Raw genomic sequence first — 24,224 nt, 5'->3', positions numbered from 1 at the left:
CTTCTGACACACACACACCGCTTGTATTCATAAAAATGTTCCTCACAACAATTATAATCATTAGAACAGTAATGGCTAAACTAGTTGTATGGCTAAAGTGACCACTAAATAGGGACTTGTAAGCAAGTGATCGATTTTCTTAGCGAGAGTTATCTTTGACGAAGGTGAATGCACAAAATGTCACCTTCTCCTTGCTCTCCACTGCAATTAGCACACGTCGATGAACATTCCATTGTTCTACCTGTTGGCCGATGTAGAACGACATTGGCCTTCACAATTAAGACGAGTTCTCCATTCCATTTTCTGGCTGCCTGGATCATCATCTGGGCGGCTTTTTTCATCGAGAGCTCAGAATGAATCCCAACGGAGAGGACACACCGGTAACGTTGTGGACCCACCAATAGATCCACAATGTCAGCTATGTCAATGGTCAGTCAATCTGGCAATGCAATGTCACTTTCAAATGTCAGCATATAGCTTTACCTACAGATGTTTACCTTCCTTGCTACACGCTTTTACGTGTTATCATACATTCACAATCCTTAGAGCTCATTCCATTTTCCTAGCGAAGAACCCGCACCCCCACCCTGAACCGCAGGGGGCTATGATTTTTTTTTATCACCCAATAACCTTCCCAGGCACATCAAAAGTACAACCACATATTTTCACATTCCATCCAGCGGTTCAGAAGTGCATATAAGTCAAACACATAAACAAAAGACAAACAAGCGGTCATAAGCTAGTACTTGCAAAATCAGTCGCTGTGACCTTGCCCTTTGGACCTCAAAAAAACAACAGGTGTCTAGCTTTTGATTGGTGAACCAATTCAGTGACCCAATGTGGAAACCCTGTTCAAATTTCAAGTCGATAGATGAAAATTTACGATTGCATGTGACCTTGAACTTTGACTTTTTGACCTCAAAAACAACATGCTCATAGCTTTTGACGACCTCTACCAGGTTGTTAAGTTTCATGAAGATCGGTTTGGAATTGCGACCTCTGGCGATTGACATACAAACAGACAGGCAGACACCAAATTGCGTGTTTTAGTATGATGGGGTGAAATTGTTGTTATGGAAACGGTTGACATGTCAAAACGTACAAATCGATTGTTCTGATTTTTGGTGAACCAACACGGTTACTCAATATGAAAACCCTGTTCAAATGTTAAGTCAATTGGTTGACTATTGACGATATATGTGATCTTAACTTTTGATGTATTGACCTCAAAAACAATATTCTTCTAGTTTGTAACTACTTCTTCCAGGTGGTTAGGTTTCGTGAAGATTTGAGTAAAATTGTCCTGTAGGGTAAAGAACCCATTCGACCTGTAGGCGATTGACATACAGACAAACAAACAGAGACACAGACAGACCAGACCAACCAATATACTGTACTTGCGAATCTTTAATTTGGTAAGTAACAAACAAACAAATGGACACTTCTCAAATTATATGAAGTACATGAACAATACAATATGCCATTTTACATTTTGCATTACCAGTTGCTACCCCTCATCAAGCAAAGCTCCATGCCTCTCATATTGAGAGGGCATCATATTTGTAACACTCACTGTGTGAATTACATGGTTCATTCCATGTGACTCTAACCCATCATCACGGTTCACATTTGACTCGGCAGACCAGTAAAACCCCAGCAGACACTCGCCGCCATGCTACGAGTACAGCCTCATTCCACTCCCAACAAGGCAAGACGCACGAGACTGAGGGATGACGAGATAGCTCAGTTAGTCGTGTGCTCAATATTTTGTTGCCTGGTCCGAAGTTTGTTTTCTTGTGGTGTCGAATCCTACGATTCATTTGCAAATTGGTCACTGACTTCGACACCAATACAAATTCATATTTTGGACTCTTGGCATTAAAAATCTACATATATCGAACAAGCAGTTTCAATGGAGCACCTCGCCACTATTAGAGCATTTAAATTGTATCAGATGTGGCAATGAATGTAAATTGTTGCTCTCAGCTTGCCGGTCCAATGAGAGAAGATTCAATTTGCATTTTTGCCACCTCCATCGTATGGGCGCGGGCAACTTGTTAGTCCGACTAAAACTATGAAAATTTTTATCGTGATGCCATACCTGTAGGGGTTTGGTGCATCTAAGAACTTGCTGTCCTTCGGATATGAGACTAAAAGCCACTGTCCCATCAACATCTTAGATGTCGACACCAAATGTCTCTTGGCATCTTGAAAAAGACGAGACATTGGGAACAGAGTTTTAAAATATAAACGTCATCGGTCACATGGTATGGCAGCCATATTGGATTGAACAAAATCCTTTAAAAAAAATTCCTTATCTTGAATCGCTTAATGGGAAATTTCAAATATATGAATAGGTACCCTGATTGTATTCTCTCACTGGATGATAAATGGGATAGGTAAATGAATGTGGATATTAAATTTGATTAATTACTGAGGATTATATGAGGATACCCTGTGTCGGAGGGGCGACCCGTCCAGGATTGTGCCCAATAGCCAAGGAGACTGTTTTGGCAGCACCAAATCTGCACAGCGTATGGTCCCAATGGATGGATGGATGGATGGATGGATGAGGGTGGGATTAGTACAGAGCAGATGAGTAGAGTGGTATATTAAGTTGATGGGGTTGAGGATAAAGTATGAATAAGGATGGGATAAGTGTCCTCCTCCTGTGTGCACGTTTCCTTATATAATTGCCTCTGACTTTGCTTTTTCATCCTTGGTGTTTTCTCGCATATGAAGGGAAATGTTGGACCTGGTGGAAACTGGTGTGATTTTGACTCTGCAATGGATCTCGGTTGCAACCAAGACAAAACAGTTCCAGCAGTTTTGACAAATGGTTCTGAAAACGGGTCCCAAGGCTGTGCTACAAATACGTTTGAAAATGGTGGCCATTTTGTGGAGTCTTCATTTAACACCACCTCATACAACGGCAATCCTTTCTGCAAAAGTATCCTACCTAATGAAGCTAGTTTTACTTCTACTGCGATGACAAATGATGTGTTCCCATCGACGTTGCCACCTCACAATGCTTTCCCATCTGCGGAAGAAAGTATCAGAGGTGGGAAGCCTTCCCCGGTCCAGAGCCACGCAGGCACTTTGCTGGCTCCGCCACCCCCATCCGCACGCAGAGGGAACAGGAAACAACAAAAGGTTCGTCAAACTATTGCTTTCATATCCTTTACGTCCTGTACGTCTGACCTACATAAACTGCAACATCACATAGGTCACTGTTATTTAATCTCAGGTTGTATTACATAGATCTTTGGAGGCGCAATGAAGCCAAACAGGTCAAAGTGTTCAATCTCTACCGACGCTGCCCTTTCATGATTTCATCCCCATCCAAATGCTCTGATAAATCATAGTAGTCCTGTTTAAGTGTGTGGCCTTGTTCTAGATATATTCTCCATGCAGTATATCATTTCTGTTGTTCCATTGTTTGCCGGGAAAGGTGAATAATCACACTGTATTGTTTTATATTCGGTGATCACTGCTGCTACCAAGCAAAAGTACCTGTTGGTGCCAGTATAATACGGTTGGCTGAATGATCATAAGTAACTGATGATGATGATAGCTATGATTGCTAGTAGTCATTATTATTAAAGATTTTGAATTGTTTTTTTTTGTGTAGTCAAGGCTCATAGAAGAGCTAGAACCCAGAACGGATCACCGATCAGGACACAACAGAACAAAAGGAACAGTATGTATAGAGAGAAGGGGGGGGGGAACACCAAGAGTAGGGTTGAAGGACAAAATAGAGGGAGATCGACTTGGACAAATAATGGGTGTGGGGAGGAATGAGGGTTATGGAGTGGACAGAAGGAAACTCTCACAAAGGAAAAACTAGAAATTTGAAAGGAGGTGGGCCTGGGGGTAGGCTGTTAATGGGGGAAGAAAAGATCATGGTTTTGGATGAGGGATGATCTGAGATTGTGAGGAACAGCTGTCTTGAAGAATTGGAGGGAAGAATGAGATTGAAGAGAATGTGGAAGTTGGTTCCACAGGTGGGAAAGAAAAGGAAAGAATGAGTGGAAGCAAGCAGGGATTCTGGATTTTCACCAGAAGGGGGTTGATAGTTGACCGTGTGAGCGCTGCGGAAACCTGTGGAGGACAAAGCACGGAAAGAGCAGAGAGTGCAAGACCAGAGCCATAGTTTTGATAATTTTCTTATACCAACTTTTATATTATTATCCTATATTTTATGAGTTTTGAAGCCTGGTGTTGGCGCAGTGGTTAGGGCAGCGGCTTGGGATCCAAAAGGTCCTGAGTTCAAGCCCCGTTAGGCCACTGAATTAATACACCAGGGGGTTGACTCAGCCTGTCATCCTTCTGAGGTCGGCGAAGTGAGTATCAGTATACTGGGCCGGTGTATACCCCGGTTAAAATAGGTGTACCATATCCCTGTGTCCTAAGAGGCGACCAGGGTTGCGTCAGGAAGGGCACCTGGCATAAAACATGTGCCAAATCACTATGCGGATCATACGGATGATCCACTGTGGCGACCCCTAACGGGAGCAGCCGAAAGAAGAAGAAGAAGAAGAAGAAGATTTTATGAGTTTTGTTTTTTTCAACTAAAATTAATGACTACTATCAGTGGGGTTTTTGTTTTGTTTTTTGCTAAATTTTATTATGATAATTATTTTACACTAAATTTCATCATGATGTTTATTACTATTACTATTCCGAGCAATTGTCCCTGTAAACCATACTGGAGATATGCATGAAGTCGGAGGAGGAGATTTGGATTTAGGGATGAGGGATACATAAATTAGAGTAAATTTAATGGTGTAGTTATTCTCAAAAAACGTACACTAAATAGAATAGGATGCCACACCAATTTTTAACACTCCAGTGATACGTTTCGTCCAGTTCTTTAATCTACTTGCCACACAAAGACTTTGTCATCAGATGTGCGTGACACCCTCATGACTTTCAGTAACAGCTGAAATGTTTGTCGTGGGAGGATTGTGATTGTTATTCTCTTCGGACAGTGTCCTTATAATGCGTGTTGAGTTTGTTTATAGGATTGGCCAAAAACAGAATGAGTGAACAAACAGACTTTTCTCGCTTTATTGGCATTGAGGCCTCAAACTGTGTGACATTTATAAACATTCATCAAATAAAAACCTGAGACGTCACAAACACGCCACTTTCCTCATTCTCAGGAAACGCCCGTCTCTCCAAATATCCACATGTTGACCCATTCACTTAAACACAGCACTGACGCAGGCAACTTGCCATGGCTCCTGTACACCAGAGGTCGAGGAGGCCTGAGAACCTACACGGAGCAAACAAAATGGTAGTGATTTGATTTTGATTACTTCTCCCTTGACTTAAATGGACAGACAGAGGGACAGACAGACTGGCAAAGAATATATTGTTGTGGGGCCGGGTATCGGTGGTGAGCACGACCGCTAGAGGGAGCAGTAGAGTCGTCTCCACCGAACACCCGGAATTTAGGTCGTGACCCTCGGATAAGTCCGAAAGGCACGGGTCCCTTATAGGACCATGAATCGCCAATAATTAGACCGCGTAGGGTCGGGTTAATTGCCAAACTTCAATATACCCCAAGTACTCACGCGGCAAAGCTACCGGGGAATTCATACCCTCGACAGACCTCGAGCGGGTCGAGCCGTTACCGTGCCCGAACCGTGTGTAACCCGAGCGGATGGTTACCAAGGCCCGTCGTTCCAAATGACAATTTACTGCCTCGCGATTTCTCAACACACACCGTGCTAAGCCAATAAAAGAAATGACAGGGAACGAGCTGGAACATTCAACAAGTGGGGAATTTATTTACAATAATCGGGGGACGAGGGGAGCACATAAGGGCAGAGTTATCTGAATAAACAAGGGAATCAAATGTACAAGCAATTCCTTAAACAATTCTACTTAGAGACAGGGCCCACAGACACACACACGCACACACAAATACCCCAGAAACAAATGGACCTCGAGGTCTTTATTGCCCCTTCAGCTCGGGAGGGAAGACGAGCTGAGGGAAGAGAACGTGGCTGGCTACCTGGCCATGTTCACGCGGCTGGAGAACCCCACTTTCCCGGAGCACCAGGTGCCAAAGGACGGACCAGGGCAGCCGAATCCAGAGGAGGCGAGACGAGGTGATCTCCGGTGATGAGATGGTCGACCACTTGTTGTAATGCGCCAGACGAGATGCCTCGGATGCGCGGGATGCAGTCAGCCGCAGGCCCAGACAGAAGAGCGATCGAACAGACGGGATGCAATCATCAATCTTTTCCCGTCGTTTTTGGGGCCAGGTGTGCTCCCCCGTCGCCTGCTAACATTGGGTGGACGGCGTGTCGCGTCTCTGCCTTCTTGAAAAGGGCCGACCTGGCTTTGGTCCACGCGTCACCCATTGGGTGGAAAATGACGCATACCCTTATTTGGCGTGAAGCTAGAATGAAGCGCTCCGTGCCCATATCTGGGGCCAAGCCAGAGCGAAACGCTTCGTGACCATATTTGGTGCGAAATCCACATCGCCTGGGGCATGGAATTCCGCCCACGCACACGCCCGCATGCCGGCGAGCGTGTGAAGAGTGCGGACAATGCCGCGAGCAGAGGGTTGTTGTTGTTGGGGTAAAAATCCTATCTATAAAATAACTTCGCAGCACACGAACACTTAATTCCCATTAGACATAGGGGAAAGGGAGCTATCTATCCACATTTACTTAACGAAATAACTGAGCTACGGGGACCTGAATGTTGAGTGCTCATGGCTGCCAGATTCGTAACTATACATGGATATATATATATTAGTATGCCCCGGTTAGAATAGGTGTACCATATCCCTGTGTGTCGTAAGAGGCGACCAGGGTTGCGTCAGGAAGGGCATCCGGCGTAAAAACCTATGCCAAATCATTATGCGGACAACAAAACGAATTTCCATACCGGATCGGTCGAGGCCCGGGTTACCAACGACCGCCACCGGTACCGGTGGTCAGCAGGGTACCAGTGGAAATTGTGCTACTGCTGGGCGAAGGAGGAGAAGGAGACGGGGAAGGCGAGTCCGGAGGCAGTGGGAGAGGGGGAAGGGTAGAAGTGTGGAGGTGAGAGTTGGAACTCTGAATGTTGGGACGATGACTGGCAAAGGGCGAGAGTTGGCTGATATGATGGAGAGAAGAAAGGTGGACATACTGTGTGTACAAGAGACCAAGTGGATGGGGAGTAAGGCGAGGAGCATTGGAGGTGGTTTCAAACTGTTCTACCATGGTGTGGATGGGAGGAGAAATGGTGTCGGGATAATCCTGAAGGAAGATCATGTCAAGAGGGTATTGGAGGTGAGGAGGGTGTCTGACCGAGTGATGAGTGTGAAGTTGGAAATTGAAGGGGTGATGATGAATGTCATCAGTGCATATGCCCACATATGGGGTGTGAGATGGAATATAAAGATGATTTCTGGAGTGAGATAGATGAAGTGGTGGAGAGTGTATCCAAGGATGAAAGAGTGGTGATTGGAGCAAATTTCAATGCACAAGTTCGACAGCGGACTAAAGAGGATGAGGAGGTGATGGGGAGGTACGGTCTCAACAAGAGAAATGTGGAAGGGCAAATGGTGGTAGAGTTTGCAAAAGAATGGAAATGGCAGTGGTAAACACGTATTTCAAGAAGAAGGAGGAACACAGGGTGACATACAAGAGTGGAGGAAAGTTCACACAGGTGGATTACATCTTAAGTAGGAGATGCAACCTGAAAGAGATTAGTGACTGTAAGGTTGTGGCAGGGGAGAGTGTAGCTCGACAGCATCGATTGGTGGTCTGTAGGATGACTTTAGAGGTGAGGTTGAGGAAGAGAGTGAGGGCTGAACCAAGGACCAGATGGTGGAAGCTGAAGGAGGAAGACTGTTGCGTGAAATTTAGGGAGGAGGTGAGACAAGCGTTGGATGGTGGTAAAGATGGGTGGGATGATTGGGCAACGACAGCAGAAGTTGTGAGGGAGATTGCTCGGAAGGTACTTGGTGTGACATCTGGACAGAGGAAGGAAGATAAGGAGACTTGGTGGTGGAATGAGGAAGTACAGGAAAGTATAAGGAAGAAGGGGTTGGCAAAAAGAAGTGGGATAGTCAGAGAGATGAAGAAAGTCGGCAGGAGTATAAGGAGTGGCGTCGAAAAGCAAAAAGAGAGGTGGCTAAGGCCAAGGAAAAGGCATATGACGAGCTGTATGAGAAGTTGGATACAAAGAAGCCGAAAAGCATTTATACCGATTGGCAAGACAGACGGACCGAGCTGGGAAGGATGTGCTGCAGGTTAGGGTGATAAAGGACGCAAATGGGAATGTGCTGACGAGCGAGGAGAGTGTGTTGAGAAGGTGGATGGCGTACTTTGAGGAGCTGATGAATGAAGAAATGAGAGAGAGAGAAGGTTGGAAGAGGTGGAGATAGTGAATCTGGAAGTGGGGTGGATCAGTAAGGATGAAGTGAGGACTGCTATGAAGAAGATGAAAAGTGGAAAGGCGGTTGGCCCAGATGGTATACCAGTGGAGGCATGGAAGTGCTTAGGAGAGATGGCAGTGGGGTTGTTAACCAGATTGTTTAATAAAGTCTTGGAAAGTGAGAGGATGCCGGAGGAGTGGAGATTAAGTGTACTGGTCCCGATTTTCAAGAATAAGGGTGATGTGCAGAGCTGTGGAAATTACAGAGGGATAAAGTTGTTAAGCCACACCATGAAGTTGTGGGAAAGAGTAGTGGAAGCTCGGTTAAGAGGAGAGGTGATAATCTGTGAGCAGCAATATGGGTTTATGCCAGGAAAGAGCACCACTGATGCGATGTTTGCTTTGAGAATGTTGATGGAGAAGTATAGGGAAGGCCAGAAAGAGTTACATTGTGTGTTTGTGGATTTAGAGAAAGCTTATGATAGGGTGCCAAGAGAGGAGTTGTGGTATTGTATGAGGAAGTCGGGAGTGTTGGAGAAGTATGTGAGGATCGTGCAGGATATGTATGAGGACAGTGTGACAGCGGTGAGGTGTGCGGTAGGAATGACGGACCGGTTTAAGGTTAAAGTGGGATTGCACCAAGGATCGACTCTGAGCCCTTTCCTGTTTGCAATGGTGATGGACAGGTTGACGGACGAGATCAGACTGGAGTCTCCATGGACCATGATGTTCGCGGATGACATCATGATCTGTAGGGGAGAGTAGGGAGCAGGCCGAATCGAGCCTTGAGAGGTGGAGGTACGCACTGGAGAGAAGGGGAATGTTAGTCAGTAGGAGTAAGACGGAGTACATGTGCGTAAATGAGAGGGAGGGTGGTGGTATGGTGCAGTTGCAAGGAGTTGAGGTGGGGAAGGTGGATTGGTTTAAATACTTGGGATCAACTGTCCAAAGTAACGGAGAGTGTGGGAGAGAAGTGAAAAAGAGAGTGCAGGCAGGATGGAGTGGGTGGAGAAGAGTTGCAGGAGTGATTTGTGACAGAAGAGGTAGCTGCAAGAGTGAAGGGGAAAGTATACAAGACGGTAGTGAGACCAGCTATGTTGTATGGTTTGGAGGCGGTGGCGCTAACAAAAAGACAGGAAGCAGAGCTGGAGGTGGCAGAGTTAAAGATGCTGCGATTCTCGTTGGGAGTGACGAGGATGGATAGGATAAGAAATGAGTGTATTAGAGGGACAGCGCTGGTAGGACGGTTTGGAGACAAAGTGAGAGAGGCGAGATTGAGATGGTTTGGACATGTGCACAGGAGGGAAACAGAGTATATCGGGAGAAGGATGTTGAAGATGGAGCCGCCAGGCAGGAGGAGAAGAGGAAGGCCAAAGAAGAGGTTCATGGATGCGGTGAGGGCGGACATGCAGGTGGTTGGAGTGTCAATGGAAGATGTGGAGGATAGAGCGAAATGGAGACAGTTGGTCCGCTGTGGCGACCCCTAACGGGAGGGAGCAAGCCGAAAGAGGAAGAAGAAGAAGAAGATATATATATATATATATATATATATATATATATATATATATATATATATATATATATATATATATATATATACTGGTGGGGCACCCGTGGGAAACCCACGGTCATAGTGATATATGATATTTGGACCGCCACTCTTCATATCTCATGCTTCACCCATGAGAGGAGGGGAGGGAAAGAGGATCGTGCGCAGAGGAGAGGAGAAAGGTAGGGGTGAGGGGTAGGAGAGGGTGTGGAGTGACTTACATCTGCCTTGACTTGATTGACTTGGGAGGATTGACTTGACTTGAGCGGGGAGATAACCTGCCATGACTGACGTACATCGAATACACTTCACTTCACAAATTAAAAATTCCTTAAAACCAAATGTTATTCATAAATATTGGATTCCATCGTTGGTCCACATCTTCAATTTATTACGTACAACATTTTTCGAAGTATTGTTTCACTATATATTTGGAAAAGAGTTATCACTCACATTAAATAAACTATATATATATATATATATATATATATATATATATATATATATACCACGGGAAACATGGTAAGATATAATTAGACTGCAGTTTGAACCATAACTTCAGTTTTCTCTTGCAGAGAACCCTACCCTACCCATTCTAGCCCTACCCTACCCTATTCCATTCCATTCCATTCTCTCTCCCCCCCCCCTCCCCATATCGAGTCTGACTCGACACATTTAAAGCAGCGATTAGAATGCATTTTTGTCTAAAGATGCTGACATTCATCTGATTTTCTCACCTTTACTGAAACTGAAACCGAAACCATCTTAACGACGACAAAAAAAAATGAAATCAGATTTTGAATTGGAGTTAAGATAAAGCCGTGAGGGAGGAAGGAATTGCGAACTGAACAAAAGAGGCTCTAGGAGCCAACAAAATGGTGGCAATTTAATTTTGAAGCCCCTTCCTGAATGGGGGAAGCCCCTCATTATACTAGGAAGCCCTTCCCCAAACAGGGAGACCCGATGGATATTTATATATATATTTAATTAGTATATGATAGATGATAGGTGTAGAGTCATGTGGGTTCGTGGCTGGATTTCCACTTGCTCCATAAAAATAAATACATCTTTTTACTTATATTGGTGTTTATAATTTTTCATGAAATATTACACATGAATGCATGCTCTATTCCCCCTAAGGGCTCGTAGAATGGCCGAGGGGAATGCACACTTGCCTCTGAGCTGTCTAGCCTGGGCTCATAAACTGTCATGCTGATGTTTCATCGGCAGGCGATTCATCACTATGTGTGCTGTCCCTTCGGTGGATGTTAAACTGGATGTCCTGCTGTGGAATTAGTTGGTGGATGTTTATGATCCCATGGTATCCTTTTCAAAGAGTAGGCAAACGATAAACAGCACCATGCACAAGTTACAAATTCATTCTCTGTCTTCCCATGTCAGAGTGGCAACCTGTCTGGGATTCTAACCTCAGCCAAGAAACTGCTTCAGCAGCACTGATACTTTGTATAGGGCATGGAACATGGTGATATTTGTCTCACACCGTCAGAATTTGTACAAAGTAATTTATATTTACTGCATGCATCGCAGTGTTTTCATGACTCTTGGGAAGTGGGGTCTGAATCCCAAAGCAGTCCAGCCTCATATAATGGTGCATTGAATCTGTTTTCCAGGAATAAGATTTTTTGTTTTAATTAATGGGATGCTTGCATCGTGGATGCCTTTAGGTTCCAGATTTTGTGGAGATTCTTTCAGCTGATTTGTTCAAGACAGGATCACCAGATGGAAGCTTCTTACAAGAGGGCAGCAAGGCTGCCAATGTGTTTGCTGATGCTGGTAAGATCTGAAGGGAAATTACACATTGAACAGAACGCTGAATGCTGCAGAAAAGTTATTTCGCCGAGCTGGAATTATAGTTTGCAAAAAGAGCAGCGACATTTGTCTTCTAAAACATGGCTTCCTTTTGGAGACATGAAAACCTTCTCCATCCACCGAGTTAAGGTTGCTGCCACTTCCATACTCGAGAATGTTTTCCTTTTGAATTCATTCTTCCATGTGATCTGCAGAGAAAGTGGAACCCACTCACTATGCCAATGATATGCAAATGCTGTAAAGTGTGTGTGTGTGTGTGTGTGTGTGTGTGTGTGTGTGTGTGTGTGTGTGTGTGTGTGTGTGTGTGTGTGTGTGTGTGTGTGTGTGTGTGTGTGTGTGTGTGTGGTGTGGGGGGGGTAGGGGGGATTGGCGTTTCTTTTTTCACTATTTTCTCTTTATGATCGTATTCAAAATTTCTTTTCATATTACTCTTTTTCCTTTACCTTTGTTTCTTTCTTTCCCTGCCAGAAAGAGTGTTAGTTTTGCTACTGTTGCTGACATGGTGTCATGTAATATTAAGAATGGGGACAATGACTTTGTACCGTAGCATTGTTCAAAGACAGCAACTGCTGAGTGCATATGCAAATTTGCGGATCAGTCCAACAGGCAATAGCTTAACCATCTGCTCAGTAGACAGGTGCTCAGGCATTAGCCAACCGATGAGAAGTGCAAGTATTTCAGAGCTTGAGACATAAAGCTTGCGGTTGGTCTGTAGATGATCCGGGAGAGCATTGTTGAGCCTGAAACAGGTCTGCAGAGATGGTAGAGACCGGCTCGTTAGGGCCTGTAACAAGTTGAATATCGGACAGTCAAGCCTACAATAAGTCAGCAGGGACCGTCTTGGTGCATGAGACGATGACTCCTGGTGCACTTTGATCCCGAGCACAGTGACAAAGACCAGTGCAAGAGAATGCTATGATGGGGCCTGTGCTAGCTAGTTAGCTAGTGCTACAAGAGTACCAGGACAGCACCATCACTGTGTGAGTGAGAGCATGCTGTTGTGTCCAGGCTCGTGGGTGAGCCAAGGCGAGCAGAACATGAGTAATGTTCGATGATGGTGCTCATGAAAACATGCTGGTACAGGCCTTGTGAGCCAAATGAAAACAGGCATTCCTGGAGATGGGTGAGGAGCTGCACTGGGCAGTGTTTTTTTGAGTGAACCGCAGTGGCGTAACACATTGGAAGTATGCTCAAGCCCGGGGAGGGGACGAGTCAACCCATACAGACCCATTCAGGAGGGGCATGACCTACGGATAACAATTCGTCTCCCTTATTTCTTCATTTACTTCACCTCTCTCACCTGTATTTGTAAAGTACGAGAATATAAGACCCGTCGCTTTGCTGATGGAAATACCAATCTTTGCTGCGATAGCTAATCAATGTGGCAAGAAGAAAAAGGATTCCTGGGAGTGCAGGGATAACCAGTGTCACAAGTTGGCATTTGCAGTTTCATCACGTGTGCCCATGTACCCATAAAAAAAAAATTATTATTTTCGTCACAAACCTTCCCGGGAGTTCCCCGAATCCAGCATCATTGTATTTATTGAAATCTGTTAATCTGTTCTCAAGTTATAACATGACAAAGAGACAGACAGACAGACAGACAGACATGGCTCCTTATATAATATAGATTTGAAAAAGAAAACTTGCTTTGCCTCTGCAGAGTCATACCTATTGGTAAACGTTGAGACACAGCACTGTCAACTCATGAGGATGTTAAGTCTCAAATGCCACTTTCCAAACAAGCTCAAATGAGCTAAGATCCTCGTCCTCTTAATGATGACGTCATAAAAACGAATATGACGTCATTGTTATGTATCAGGTTTGCGATAAATTATCTGTGCTAATGCCCGGCTTGATTCCCGCAAACAAAATTCAAACAGCTTGCCTAGTTTCGGAGATAATGGTATAGGCGATTTCCATTAGCGGCGATATTATGACGTCAACTTTTTTTTCTAGGAAGAATTTCCAAAATCGGAGATGGTTACTGCCTGCGCGTGGGCTTTCTGCATATACATGGCAAGTTTCACGAAGATCCGACGAAAACTCTGGGTTGTGAAACAAAAAGTCAAAAAATAGGAATGACGTCATAAAAATTGATATGACGTCATAGTGATGTATCATATGTGCGGTAATTAATCTCTGCTAACGCCCTGTTCGATTCCCACAAACAGAATTCAAAAAGCTTGCCGAGTTTCGGAGATTTTTTTTAGGCGATTTCCATTAGCGGAGATATTTTGACGTCATAACTTTTTTTCTAGGAGGAATTTTCAAAATCGGAGATGGTTACTGTCTGCGCAGGGTATTTTTACATAGGTATGCCAAGTTGTTAGTTACATCGAGTTATCTGTAGTTACATTGAGACCATAACTTACCAACCAAGAATAGCTGTTTTACCATATGTCTGAGCTTGGTGTACAAAAGTCACTGACCTTGACAGAAATGTACTGTGGTCTCCACAGCTCCAAGGGGGTGTCCATTTAACCATCCAGCAAATAATCAGAGGGAATCGCTGATCTAGGCCCCCATTGCTTGTGAATAATGATGTTTTATGGATCGTAATGGCGATGACGACATCAGGTGTAAAAGGTGGTGATGAATTGCAATGGTGGGAAAAGGTGATGCCTCTTGGCAATGATAGAGGATGATGAAGTCGATGTATGATATTGAGTAGTAGGTGAAAAGTTAAATGAGAGAATGAAATGCTCCACACTTTTGTAGGAATAGGAGTGCCTTCCCTTCGCTTCGCTGACGGGTTTAGTCAAAACACAGCATGTTGTACGTCACAAACATATTGCACGTCCATCTGTGAATCTCAATTCGGATGTAAAATGAAGTGAAATTCGTGAAAAAAAGGATCTTTTTTAAACACAAACTTGTTGTTGTTATTGCTGTTGCTGTTGCTGCTGCTGATGCCATGGCTGTGGTTGTTGTTGCTTGTGTGCTTCTTCCGTGTACTTTCATAAATTTCTCTATTGCTTCGGGAAGTGTAACGATATATAATTTTGTGAGCTTTATCTGTGCCCTTTTAAAGGGTTCCTACTGTCGTAGATAAGAAATGTTACCTTTGGGACCGCTGCAATAAGTTCCCATACAAGCTTCTTCTTCTTTCACAGAAAGATGGGTTTCTAAAACAGGCATCTTTATCATTAAACGGACACAAATTTTTATTCCAAGTAAATGTGTCATGAGCTATTCAACTAAATAAATTGAATATTATCTTTCCAATGGTACCATGTTTTTTATTATTATTATTATTATTATTATTGTTATTATTATTATTATTATTCTACAGCAGCAGGAACCGTTACATTAAAGCTTGAGGTCCTGATTATTCTTTGCATGATGGATGGATGGACACTTCTTTTTGTAATGGATGTGGTTTTGGTGCCCTCTTTTACAGCTTCTCAACTGTCTGAGTCACAAGTAAAGTTGTTGCAAAACATCCGTCCTGAAGTTCCTCAACCACCACTCTCATACTCAGAAGACAGGCCACAAACCAATGATTTCTTTATATCTCAGTCATCAATATGTGGCCCCTCGAATGGAAACCCTTTCCTCAAGAATCTCGCCATCCCTGGAGAAAACACTTTTGCTCAACAGCATCTTGATTTAACTGGTTCAGCCTCACATCCAGCTGCTTGTACTATGTCCTGGCCATTGGGCCTTGCACCATCTTCAGCTGAATCCTTAATGGATGGTGCTGCACCAGGATTTCTGCAAAATGCTCAAGGAAATAACTTGGTATTGACCAACCGACCTTCACAAAACTTTTCAGTGAACCCCGCACAAGCCTTCCCGGAGCGTGGCCTGCCTTTGATAACCGAGTTTAGTCAAAACCAATCGACTCGATACCCGCAAGCTATTGAGACGAGTCCTTCAATTTTTACTAGTGCTTTCACAAAGAGCCCAGCTTTGGATTTCCTGAACACTGTACAAACATCATCACCGTCCATGGCTGATGTGTCAAGCAAATACTATGAAAGTGGACCAAAGCAAAAGAATGCACCGATTGCACCGGCCAAGGGCAGTACTCAGCACTCACTGCTGCAGACAAATGCCTTTGAAAGCTTAGACCCACTTTCCAAGGATGATGGCACAAAAACGAGCAAAGAATCATTTAAGGACTATCAGTGGTCTCGGCCTACAGTGACTCAACGAGCCTCACATGGTATGGTTTCTACACTTTAAGTTCTGTAATTGTTTATTAATGTATGGTGATAGTGCTCTTGGTCAATGCACCTTTCCTATTGGCTGGTTTAGAGGAATGCGCACTCACCTCTGAGCTATCTAAAGGCCCGGTCACACCTTGACGTTTTAGCCAGCGTATGCCGATTTTTTAATTTTTTTTCTAAAACGCTGGCACACGTTGAATACGTTATGGGTAAGCTTTGATAACATTGAGAGCACGCCGAAAAACACTGCCATACGTCATTGTACGTTGGCTTTAAACGTTGTACTTTTTGGTTGTCCTCAAATTTTTCCATGCTTGAAATTTCACGACGTATGCCGGCGTATGACTCGCACGTTCCGCTACGCTGGCCACAAGTTGTATGCACGGTCTGCGATCGTTGACAGACGTCAACACATGCTACTTGAAAGTTAATCATAAGTTGAGACACGCCAAGGTAATGTTTAGCGTACCCGAAACTTATTTCTAACCTATGATTAACGTGTTGTTGGCACGTTACGCGATCGTTGCCACACATCGACAGACGTTACTTTTAAGTTACTCATAGGCTGAAAGACGTCGGTATAATGGATCGTCCTTGCGTCAGCGTCCACGGCCACGGCCAGGACACTTATTTGCAGCATTCTTCAAACTTTTCTTCGGCACGACGAGGATGTTCACACTTCGATGTCTAGCTTGGCTATGGTTCCAATTGTCCATCGGCAGCGTCTATTTAAAATAGTCGAGTTTGAGCGTTTTAACATGTTCAGAAGAAACGCTTCAAATTTCCAAACCCCAGCGTCAAAAAACAAAGGCGAGTGACAGCAATTTAAATCGTTCATTGTAAACAATGAAAATAGCTGAGTGGTACCGTTTAAAAGTCGTTGAGTGTAAAAAAATCCAATTGTTGAGCGCAAGCGTCTACTTTCAATAGTGGAGATGCAGCCATTTAAATCGTTGAGTGGCAGCCTATGAATAGCAAACCCTACGTCACCGGCAAAGATAAACTGCCGCACGATATGGATAAGTTAGGCTATCGTTGGGCATAGTTTGTGAACGCCGGCTTCACGATAATTATTCGTTGGTATATCGTATCTATAAGTAATCAAAGCGCTCTACGCACATTATTAGTTCATTGTGCATTTGTCCAACCCGTTATAAATAGACCTAAATCGTAAAAACAAGCCATAGCTCATTGTTGAAAAAGCCCCATAAAAAATTAGCCGCGAAGAACTTCGAACAATGGTGAAAAGATGTCTCCTACCCGTGGACACGCGGACGCAAGGAGGATCCATCATAACCCACACCCTCCCCCTCATACTCACCTACTACTGCCAACATGAACAAACTACTACTAATACTAATACTAATACTAATACTAATACTGATACTGATACTGCTGACATGGACATCGACTCAAAAAGGACTCGAAAACACTGTTGGGTTCCCCTTTTATGAGCAGCATTTTTATATACCAATTCCCAAAACCGCTGGGAACACGTCTTTATATGGCAGTTGTAAGATAGAAACACGTTAATTTTTTTTTTTTTGTCGACCGGAAGACGTCATTGGAATACGTCTACATACGTCGATGTGTGTTGGGACTACGTAAAGAATTGGTTCAAAGCACGTCAAACATAAGTTAGAAATAAGTTTCGCGTAAAAAAGACATTACCGCGACGTGTTTCGACTTATGAGTAGCTTATAAGTAGCCTTTGTGGACGTGTGTAAGCGTCCACATATCGTGTGTAAAACTTATCCCCATCGCATGCGGAACGTGTGTCATACGCCGAGTACGTCGTAAAATTTTGAACATGTTTAAAATTTCTTGACGTACTCTACTTACTACGACGTATGATAGCGTACTTTAGCATTGTACTCATGTATACCAAACTTACTCATACCGTATTTGACGTGCCCCAACGTTTTAGACACATTTTTCTTAGGTCGGCATACGCTGGCAAGATCGCACAGGTGTGACCGCGATGTCGACACTTCCATTTCTACGGCAGTTATGATTCGAATCGTTGTGCGTCAGCCTTTTAATAGGCTACGTCACGACATCGTCGGCGATGCGTGCAACGCGCTATGCCTAAGTTAGACTATCGTTGGGCATCGGTTGTGTAGGCCAACAACAGGTTCAGCATTCGTTGGTATAAGTTATCTATAACACAACGAAACGTTCTGTGTCCATTACCAATGCGTTATACATAAGACCAAGTTGCTATGAATACGTCCGAATCTTTAAAAAAAAAACATCAAAAGTTCAACGTCAGCCAGCGTTTTAGATACATTTTAATACGTTGCCATCACTGGCTAAAACGTCAAGGTGTGACCGGGCCTTAACGAAGGTTTGAATCACTGCACAGCTATAAACTGTCATCCTGGTGTTTCGCAGATAGGGCGATGTATTAATATGTGTGCTGTTCCTCAGATTTCCGTTAATCTGAGAGTCCTATTTGCCAGCATTAGTTGGTGGACGTTAAAGATCCCGTGGTGTCCTTTGCTAAGACTAAGCGAGCTATTGCCGGCATCCTGGCCAGTTCCAAATTCCTGCCTGGACTATGAGTAGTAAGTGTTCTTGTCTTCTTGGAGGTTCCTTGACACCTGACTACACTACTTGCTCTCTTTAAGTGTAGTTGCTGTCTGGGCAACAGCTTCTGCACTGCAAAAAATTATTAGGTGGTTCACATGTTACATGTAAAGAGCCTTCTTCAGATGCAAGGGGCAACAACCGTCACATATACTGTATATACCTTTTCAAATAAAACTAGAGAGCATCTGAAAATGCAAAGCCCTTCCATTTTGTATTCAGATTTATTCTTCTTCTTCTTCTTACATATGTTAAACGGGACCTTTGACCTTTTGACTAAATTCTGAAATATCTTCATATTCTCATAATAAAGTTTTGTTGAAAAATTGATCACAAAAGCTCAAATTATTAAAATTTCAGTCAATTGGATGAAAATTGATGATTTTATGTCATGCTGACCTTTTACCTTTTGACCAAATTATTAATTTGTCTTCTCAATAATCTCATAATAAAAGCTTTGTTGAAAATTTGATGACAAAAGCTCAAATGGTAAAGAAGTTACGGCCCAGACAGACACGCAGACACACAGAAGTGATTGCAAAACCCCGTCTCCCATTGCACAGGGGATGGGCGAACTAGATTGAAGTCGATGGCATGCCATCGCAAATTCCCACGCTTCCCATCAAAAGCAAAGTTGAAAGATGGAAAGATGTTTCACCAGGAATCACCCAATGTCAAAGTTTGAGCGTTTGTTTTTTTCCATTTGGACCCCTGTGACCACAAGTCCCCACCCCTTGGGGCTTGATCCAGGGATCAAATCCCCAAAAAATTGTTACATATGTAATGCATCTCCCAATATTGATTGCATAAACAAAGTTTCATTGAAAAATGTTTTAATGTGCCCATAATTGAATTTTTGGGGGATTTGACCTTTTGACCCCACCCTGGGGTCTACCAGGGTTTGGTGAATTTCTTTGGTTTGGTGAACTACCAAGTTTGGTGAATTTCTGCAAACAGTTTAGGAGGAGATAGCATGACGAACAGACAGACAGACGGAGCCGATTACAATACCCCCCTCCCCCCCCCCCCAGTTTTTCCCCAAAAAGCGAGGGGATAATGATATCCTGATGGGGAACAAATGGGATGCACAAACACGTATGTACTTCAGCAATGGTATTAAGATAATCTTTCTTCATGCTTAGGTGTTCTCATGACCTTAAGAGGTGCTGGGAATTCATTTTCATCCATTTAATTTCTCCGATGTGCAGAGGTGACGTTAGGGGGCATGCAACCCATGCAATTGCATGGGACCCCGAAATAACTTAGGGGCCCCCTACGTGACCGATGATGGTTCACAACCTTTCGAGATGGGGCACCCGAGAGTGGGGTCTCACTTTGCCGACAAAACATTAATTTGTAAGTGGTGATAAATACCCCTATTATTTCAGGTGAGGTCAGGTCAGATCTGTGACTTGCTCCAGGTACCATGTAAACCTGTACGCACCTGTTCCATGGTCGGGTTGTCGGCGACTAAACCGTCTCCCCCACAATGTTTCCTGTTGAGAAGGGTGTTTGGATATGGACACCCAGCAGGATTAAAACCAAAACCTGTCAAAGAGCGGAGCAGCTCCTTGTGAACCAACGGCCATCCACATCTAGTGCCCAACTGTGTCTGCGGACGTCCTCCTGCAGTTGGGTTACTTTTTTTTTTCGGAGGTTGGTGGCAGGATTTGTTCTCCGGCCACCAATAAAACCCTTCCTTCCGCAAAACGTACGAAAAACAAAGAAATCTGAAAACCCAATCCGTGGGAGTACCTCCTGTGCAGCTGCCCTCCACAAGGCAGATAACCGCAACAAATTTGTATCATTCCTAATGTTAATACATATCGATATTGTTTCGGAAATGCACACTCCAATTTATTGGACGGAACGTTGTGGTTTTTAAAAATCAAAGCACCTGTCCAGACAATGAACCAAAACGACCCCAGCGGTGCTGAAAAGTGAAAAATAGCTCAACAAAAGGCGAAAAGGGTTGAAAAAAATCACCTGGAATTAACATTTTTCATAACAGCATAACCAGAAAGGGGTCTAAGACCCAGTACAAGTGCAGTGCTCGGGTGTGTTCCGTTACCAATCAGCTGGTAGAGTGCTCACCAAGTGACTTAAGCACTCAAGCAAGCAGTCCAACAAAACGGTTGATAAGGAGCGGCTGGCTTGGCAAGCGAAACAAGCTCATTGGTCATGGAACACACCCATGGATCAGTTTTTTGTGTGAGTTTGTGTTTATGGCTGGCGAAGAGATTAAGGGGTTACCGTTATTCTAATCGCATAAAACAATTTGAAATTTATCTATGGGAGCGGACAGGGGGATCATGTTCTTATCATTTTTATTACTGCCAATTATTATTATTATTTTACAACACCGTAATGTTAATATTACTACTATGCTCTATCGTTATTCTTGTTATTGCTTTTGTCATTTGAAGTGGACTTGCAAAAACAACAGGATAAAGTGGAACAACATTCAACTGCTATTTCTCCACCTTTCCAATGCTTGTGGGGGGGGGGGGGCAATAAAACATGGGGATTTTTCTGGATTAATGAAATTGAGTCGAAGGCAACATATGCTAAGTGAGTATGAAAATATCACGGAGTCCTCTTACTTTTGATACTTTTGATACAATTGAGGGTTCTGAAACTTCACTCGTAATTCCCGCTCCCACAACCACCGGGAGCGGCGCTACATGGTACACATTTACCAGGATAATTTGTTTCACCCCACCTTCGGAACTCCTGGTGAGGGGGGCAAATGAAGTTGTTACAACCTTTGCCATTTGACCCGTAGTCCCCTTGGCAAGTTTAGTTGGTCGAGATTGCATAAGTGACGACCGAATACATCAACATCAGCCAGACTGTCGACATCTGCCAAATTGCATATTCTAGTGTGATGACATTGGCAGGAGTCACAGGGGCCCCACCGAGCCCCTCTTGCGTTTTGCATGGGGCCCCCAGATGACTAATGCCAACTCTGCCTGTGTGATTCACATATTACTAACGCTACCTGAAACGACTACGATTCATGAGAAACACCTCTCTTATGGGTAGATGCAAGGATGGTGGAGGGGTGCTAAATTGAGAAGAAATACAATTGAATTTATAAATGTTAGGGAAGGGAGGGTGGAATTGGGGAGGATGCAAGAGCAAAGTGAAGGGATGGAAGTCACCTCCATGACCATGAGGAGGCCTAAGCCAGGAGGTTGAAATTTCTGCCATCTTTACCTCCGCTACCAATGGGGGATGGAGGTTATATTTTCTCCTCTGTCTGTGAGCAGGATATCTCAAAAAGTTGTAGACAGATTCGGATGAAATTTGATAGACAGTTTGGTTGTGTGACAAGGGCGAACTGATGAGATTTTGCTGAAGATCCGGATACTAGAATTTTTAAGTGATTCTTTATCATTGAGAGTTCGGGCCAAAAACGATAAAGAGTAAGGGCACGACATCTCAAAAAGTTGTGGACGGAATCGAATGAAACTTGATGGATGAGTTTGGTAGCTGACACAAACAAGCCAATTACATTTTTGTTAAGATCCGGATGCAGATCCGGCCTATCAGTGGGATACAAAACGTAAACTGTTCAGCCTGGTTGAGGTATGTGCTCCACTGAGTGGTGCCCCTATAGTTCATTCATGCATCTTCTGTACCTGGTTGTTGGTTTGCATCATTTTCTGACACTTCAGCTATGGCATTGATGCAACGCCCTTCCCGGAGTAGAGCAAGAGATTAGAATTTGGTCATGGTATCGGCACACAATGTCCTACTCTTTTCTAATTGTGCCACAGGATCTTTAACTTCCACCAGTGATTACCCAGCACGAGAAACACCAATATAACACTTTATAGTCTGGCCGGGAGTTGAACTCGGACTAGACCCTCAATGGCGAATACGGAGTGTACAAAATTCTGTCAACCTAAATTTACGGTAAACTTTAAAATGATAGAAAACCGAAATATGTCTCAATATTGCAGTGTACAACAAAGTGTTAACAAACCATTATATTTTTCATTTTACGGTGAATTGTGACAAATGTAATTTGTGTGCTCTCTGTGCAAAGGGCTCTCTGAAGTGTCTCCAAAAGGCCCTGCAGGATCATCTGCACAAGCCTTATCGGTAAGTTTGTCCTTATCCTTCTGTTCTGAATGTACTCAATGCAAACAGACCGTGATAAACTAACAGCAATAAAAGTTACAGATCCAAATTGCTGCAAGAAGAGATTACAATCTCTATTATCAGTTCGTTGAATTTGTCGAGGTCAAGTTTGATTGAAATTGTTCAGGAAATTTGTGTTAGAGCCTTTATTGTACTATTACTTTGCTGCAAAAATTCAATAATAGAAGTGGTGATCCTCAATTTGTTGACTGAGAAGTTAGAGGAGTTGTTTCGACAATTTTACTTAAACAGTGGTACAATTCATGTTCTCGCTGGGAGGTATTACATGCAGGACATATGAGGAGATATCAGTGTACCTTGAGATGGATTACAAGGACATTCTGAATCAACACAGGAGAAAATGCAGGACTTGAACCTGTGAATCCAGCATGATGTGCTCTTGGTTCAGATGAGACCACGAAACATGCCAACAGCCTGGTGTTGGCTTAGTAGTTAGGGCGGTGGCTTGGGATCCTAGGGTCCTGAGCTCGAGCCTCGTTGGCCACTGAATTAACACCAGGGGGTTGACTCAGCCTGTCGTCCTTCTGAGGTCGGCGAAATGAGCACCGGAATACTGGTAATAGGAGCACTGCATCAGCGGCATAGCCGTGCACCTAACCAATGATGCAACCAGCAGCCAAAAAGGCAGCACACGATGGGAACCTGCCAACACTGAAATCCTTTCATGATGTCACAAAATCAAGCCCCTAATTTCAGAACATATAGGAAATAAAATACCTTAAATGGTGATTGAGGGATGAGAAGCTGACGTTTCAGGCCTTACCCTTCGTCAGATCCATAAATGTCAGCTTCCCTTCCCTCCATGGCAGAACAATCTACATTATTGTGTTTTATCAAAAAAATAAAAATAAAAAACAATGAAATAAACTATAAACACGTCAAAAACTTTTTAAATGGAAGTCTACAATATGTGAACTTCCTAAATAAAGCTGCAATACATGAGAACACAGCTGCCTTAATGTATATGTATGACGACAAGGTGTATCAACTGCGAATGGTTACAATTTGACCTGAACTATTGTTTATTAAAAAAAAAAAACTTGCCTCGATCACATCAGTAACCAATACCCACACTCAGGTGTTTCCTGCTTTGTTACACCTGCTGAAAAAAAAAAATCAAGAAGGCGGTAAGCCATATCGCAGGGGGTGGAACCGGGAAAATTACAAAAAACTAACAAAGAACCAGTCCGTGAATTCCCCCGCTTTTACGATTCATAACTTGTAGTCCAAGCTTCCACCAGGTAGTGGTATATGATGCACATTTACGTAGAGTTCAGGACAGAATGCTCGAAGACATCAGGCTAAATATCCTTCTGAAGAATGGAGGACAGTAATTGAAGACTACAAGATGTATGGGTGTGATAGGAAAGGGAAGACAGGAGGGTAATCAGGATAAAAGACAATATTGTGTGGAGAGTAAAGAATGACATTGAGGAGAGGGTAAATGGCAAGGGATTGAGTTTATAAATTGTAAGGATTGGAGGATACTTGTAGGATGCTTCTATATGGCTCTTGGCATGAAGGAG

At 43.5% G+C, this 24,224-nt stretch overlaps 1 protein-coding gene and 1 long non-coding RNA gene across 5 annotated transcripts in view; one reads left to right on the top strand and one right to left on the bottom strand.

Moving 5' to 3' along the window:
• LOC147016631 (uncharacterized) overlaps positions 1 to 24,224 on the bottom strand; it is a 109,897-nt gene that overhangs the window by 52,057 nt on the left and 33,616 nt on the right. The gene's annotated exons all lie outside the window — the stretch shown is intronic.
• The window catches only part of LOC147016632 (uncharacterized), a 110,480-nt gene that overhangs the window by 84,084 nt on the left and 2,172 nt on the right, over positions 1 to 24,224 (top strand). For all 3 annotated transcript variants that reach the window (XM_085845485.1, XM_085845483.1, XM_085845484.1), the window contains 4 exons: positions 2,743 to 3,153; positions 11,620 to 11,728; positions 15,168 to 15,935; positions 22,583 to 22,638. In XM_085845485.1, the coding sequence (XP_085701611.1) occupies positions 2,743 to 3,153; positions 11,620 to 11,728; positions 15,168 to 15,935; positions 22,583 to 22,638 (1,344 nt within the window). The remainder of the gene's footprint in view (positions 1 to 2,742; positions 3,154 to 11,619; positions 11,729 to 15,167; positions 15,936 to 22,582; positions 22,639 to 24,224) is intronic.

This window comes from Eptatretus burgeri, chromosome 11 (genome assembly GCF_056783735.1).
Source record: "Eptatretus burgeri isolate ZD-2024b chromosome 11, Ebu_testis_v1, whole genome shotgun sequence".
NCBI lineage: Eukaryota > Metazoa > Chordata > Myxini > Myxiniformes > Myxinidae > Eptatretus > Eptatretus burgeri.
Note: the sequence above shows the minus strand (reverse complement) of the source record. Positions and strands in the feature narration are given on the sequence as shown.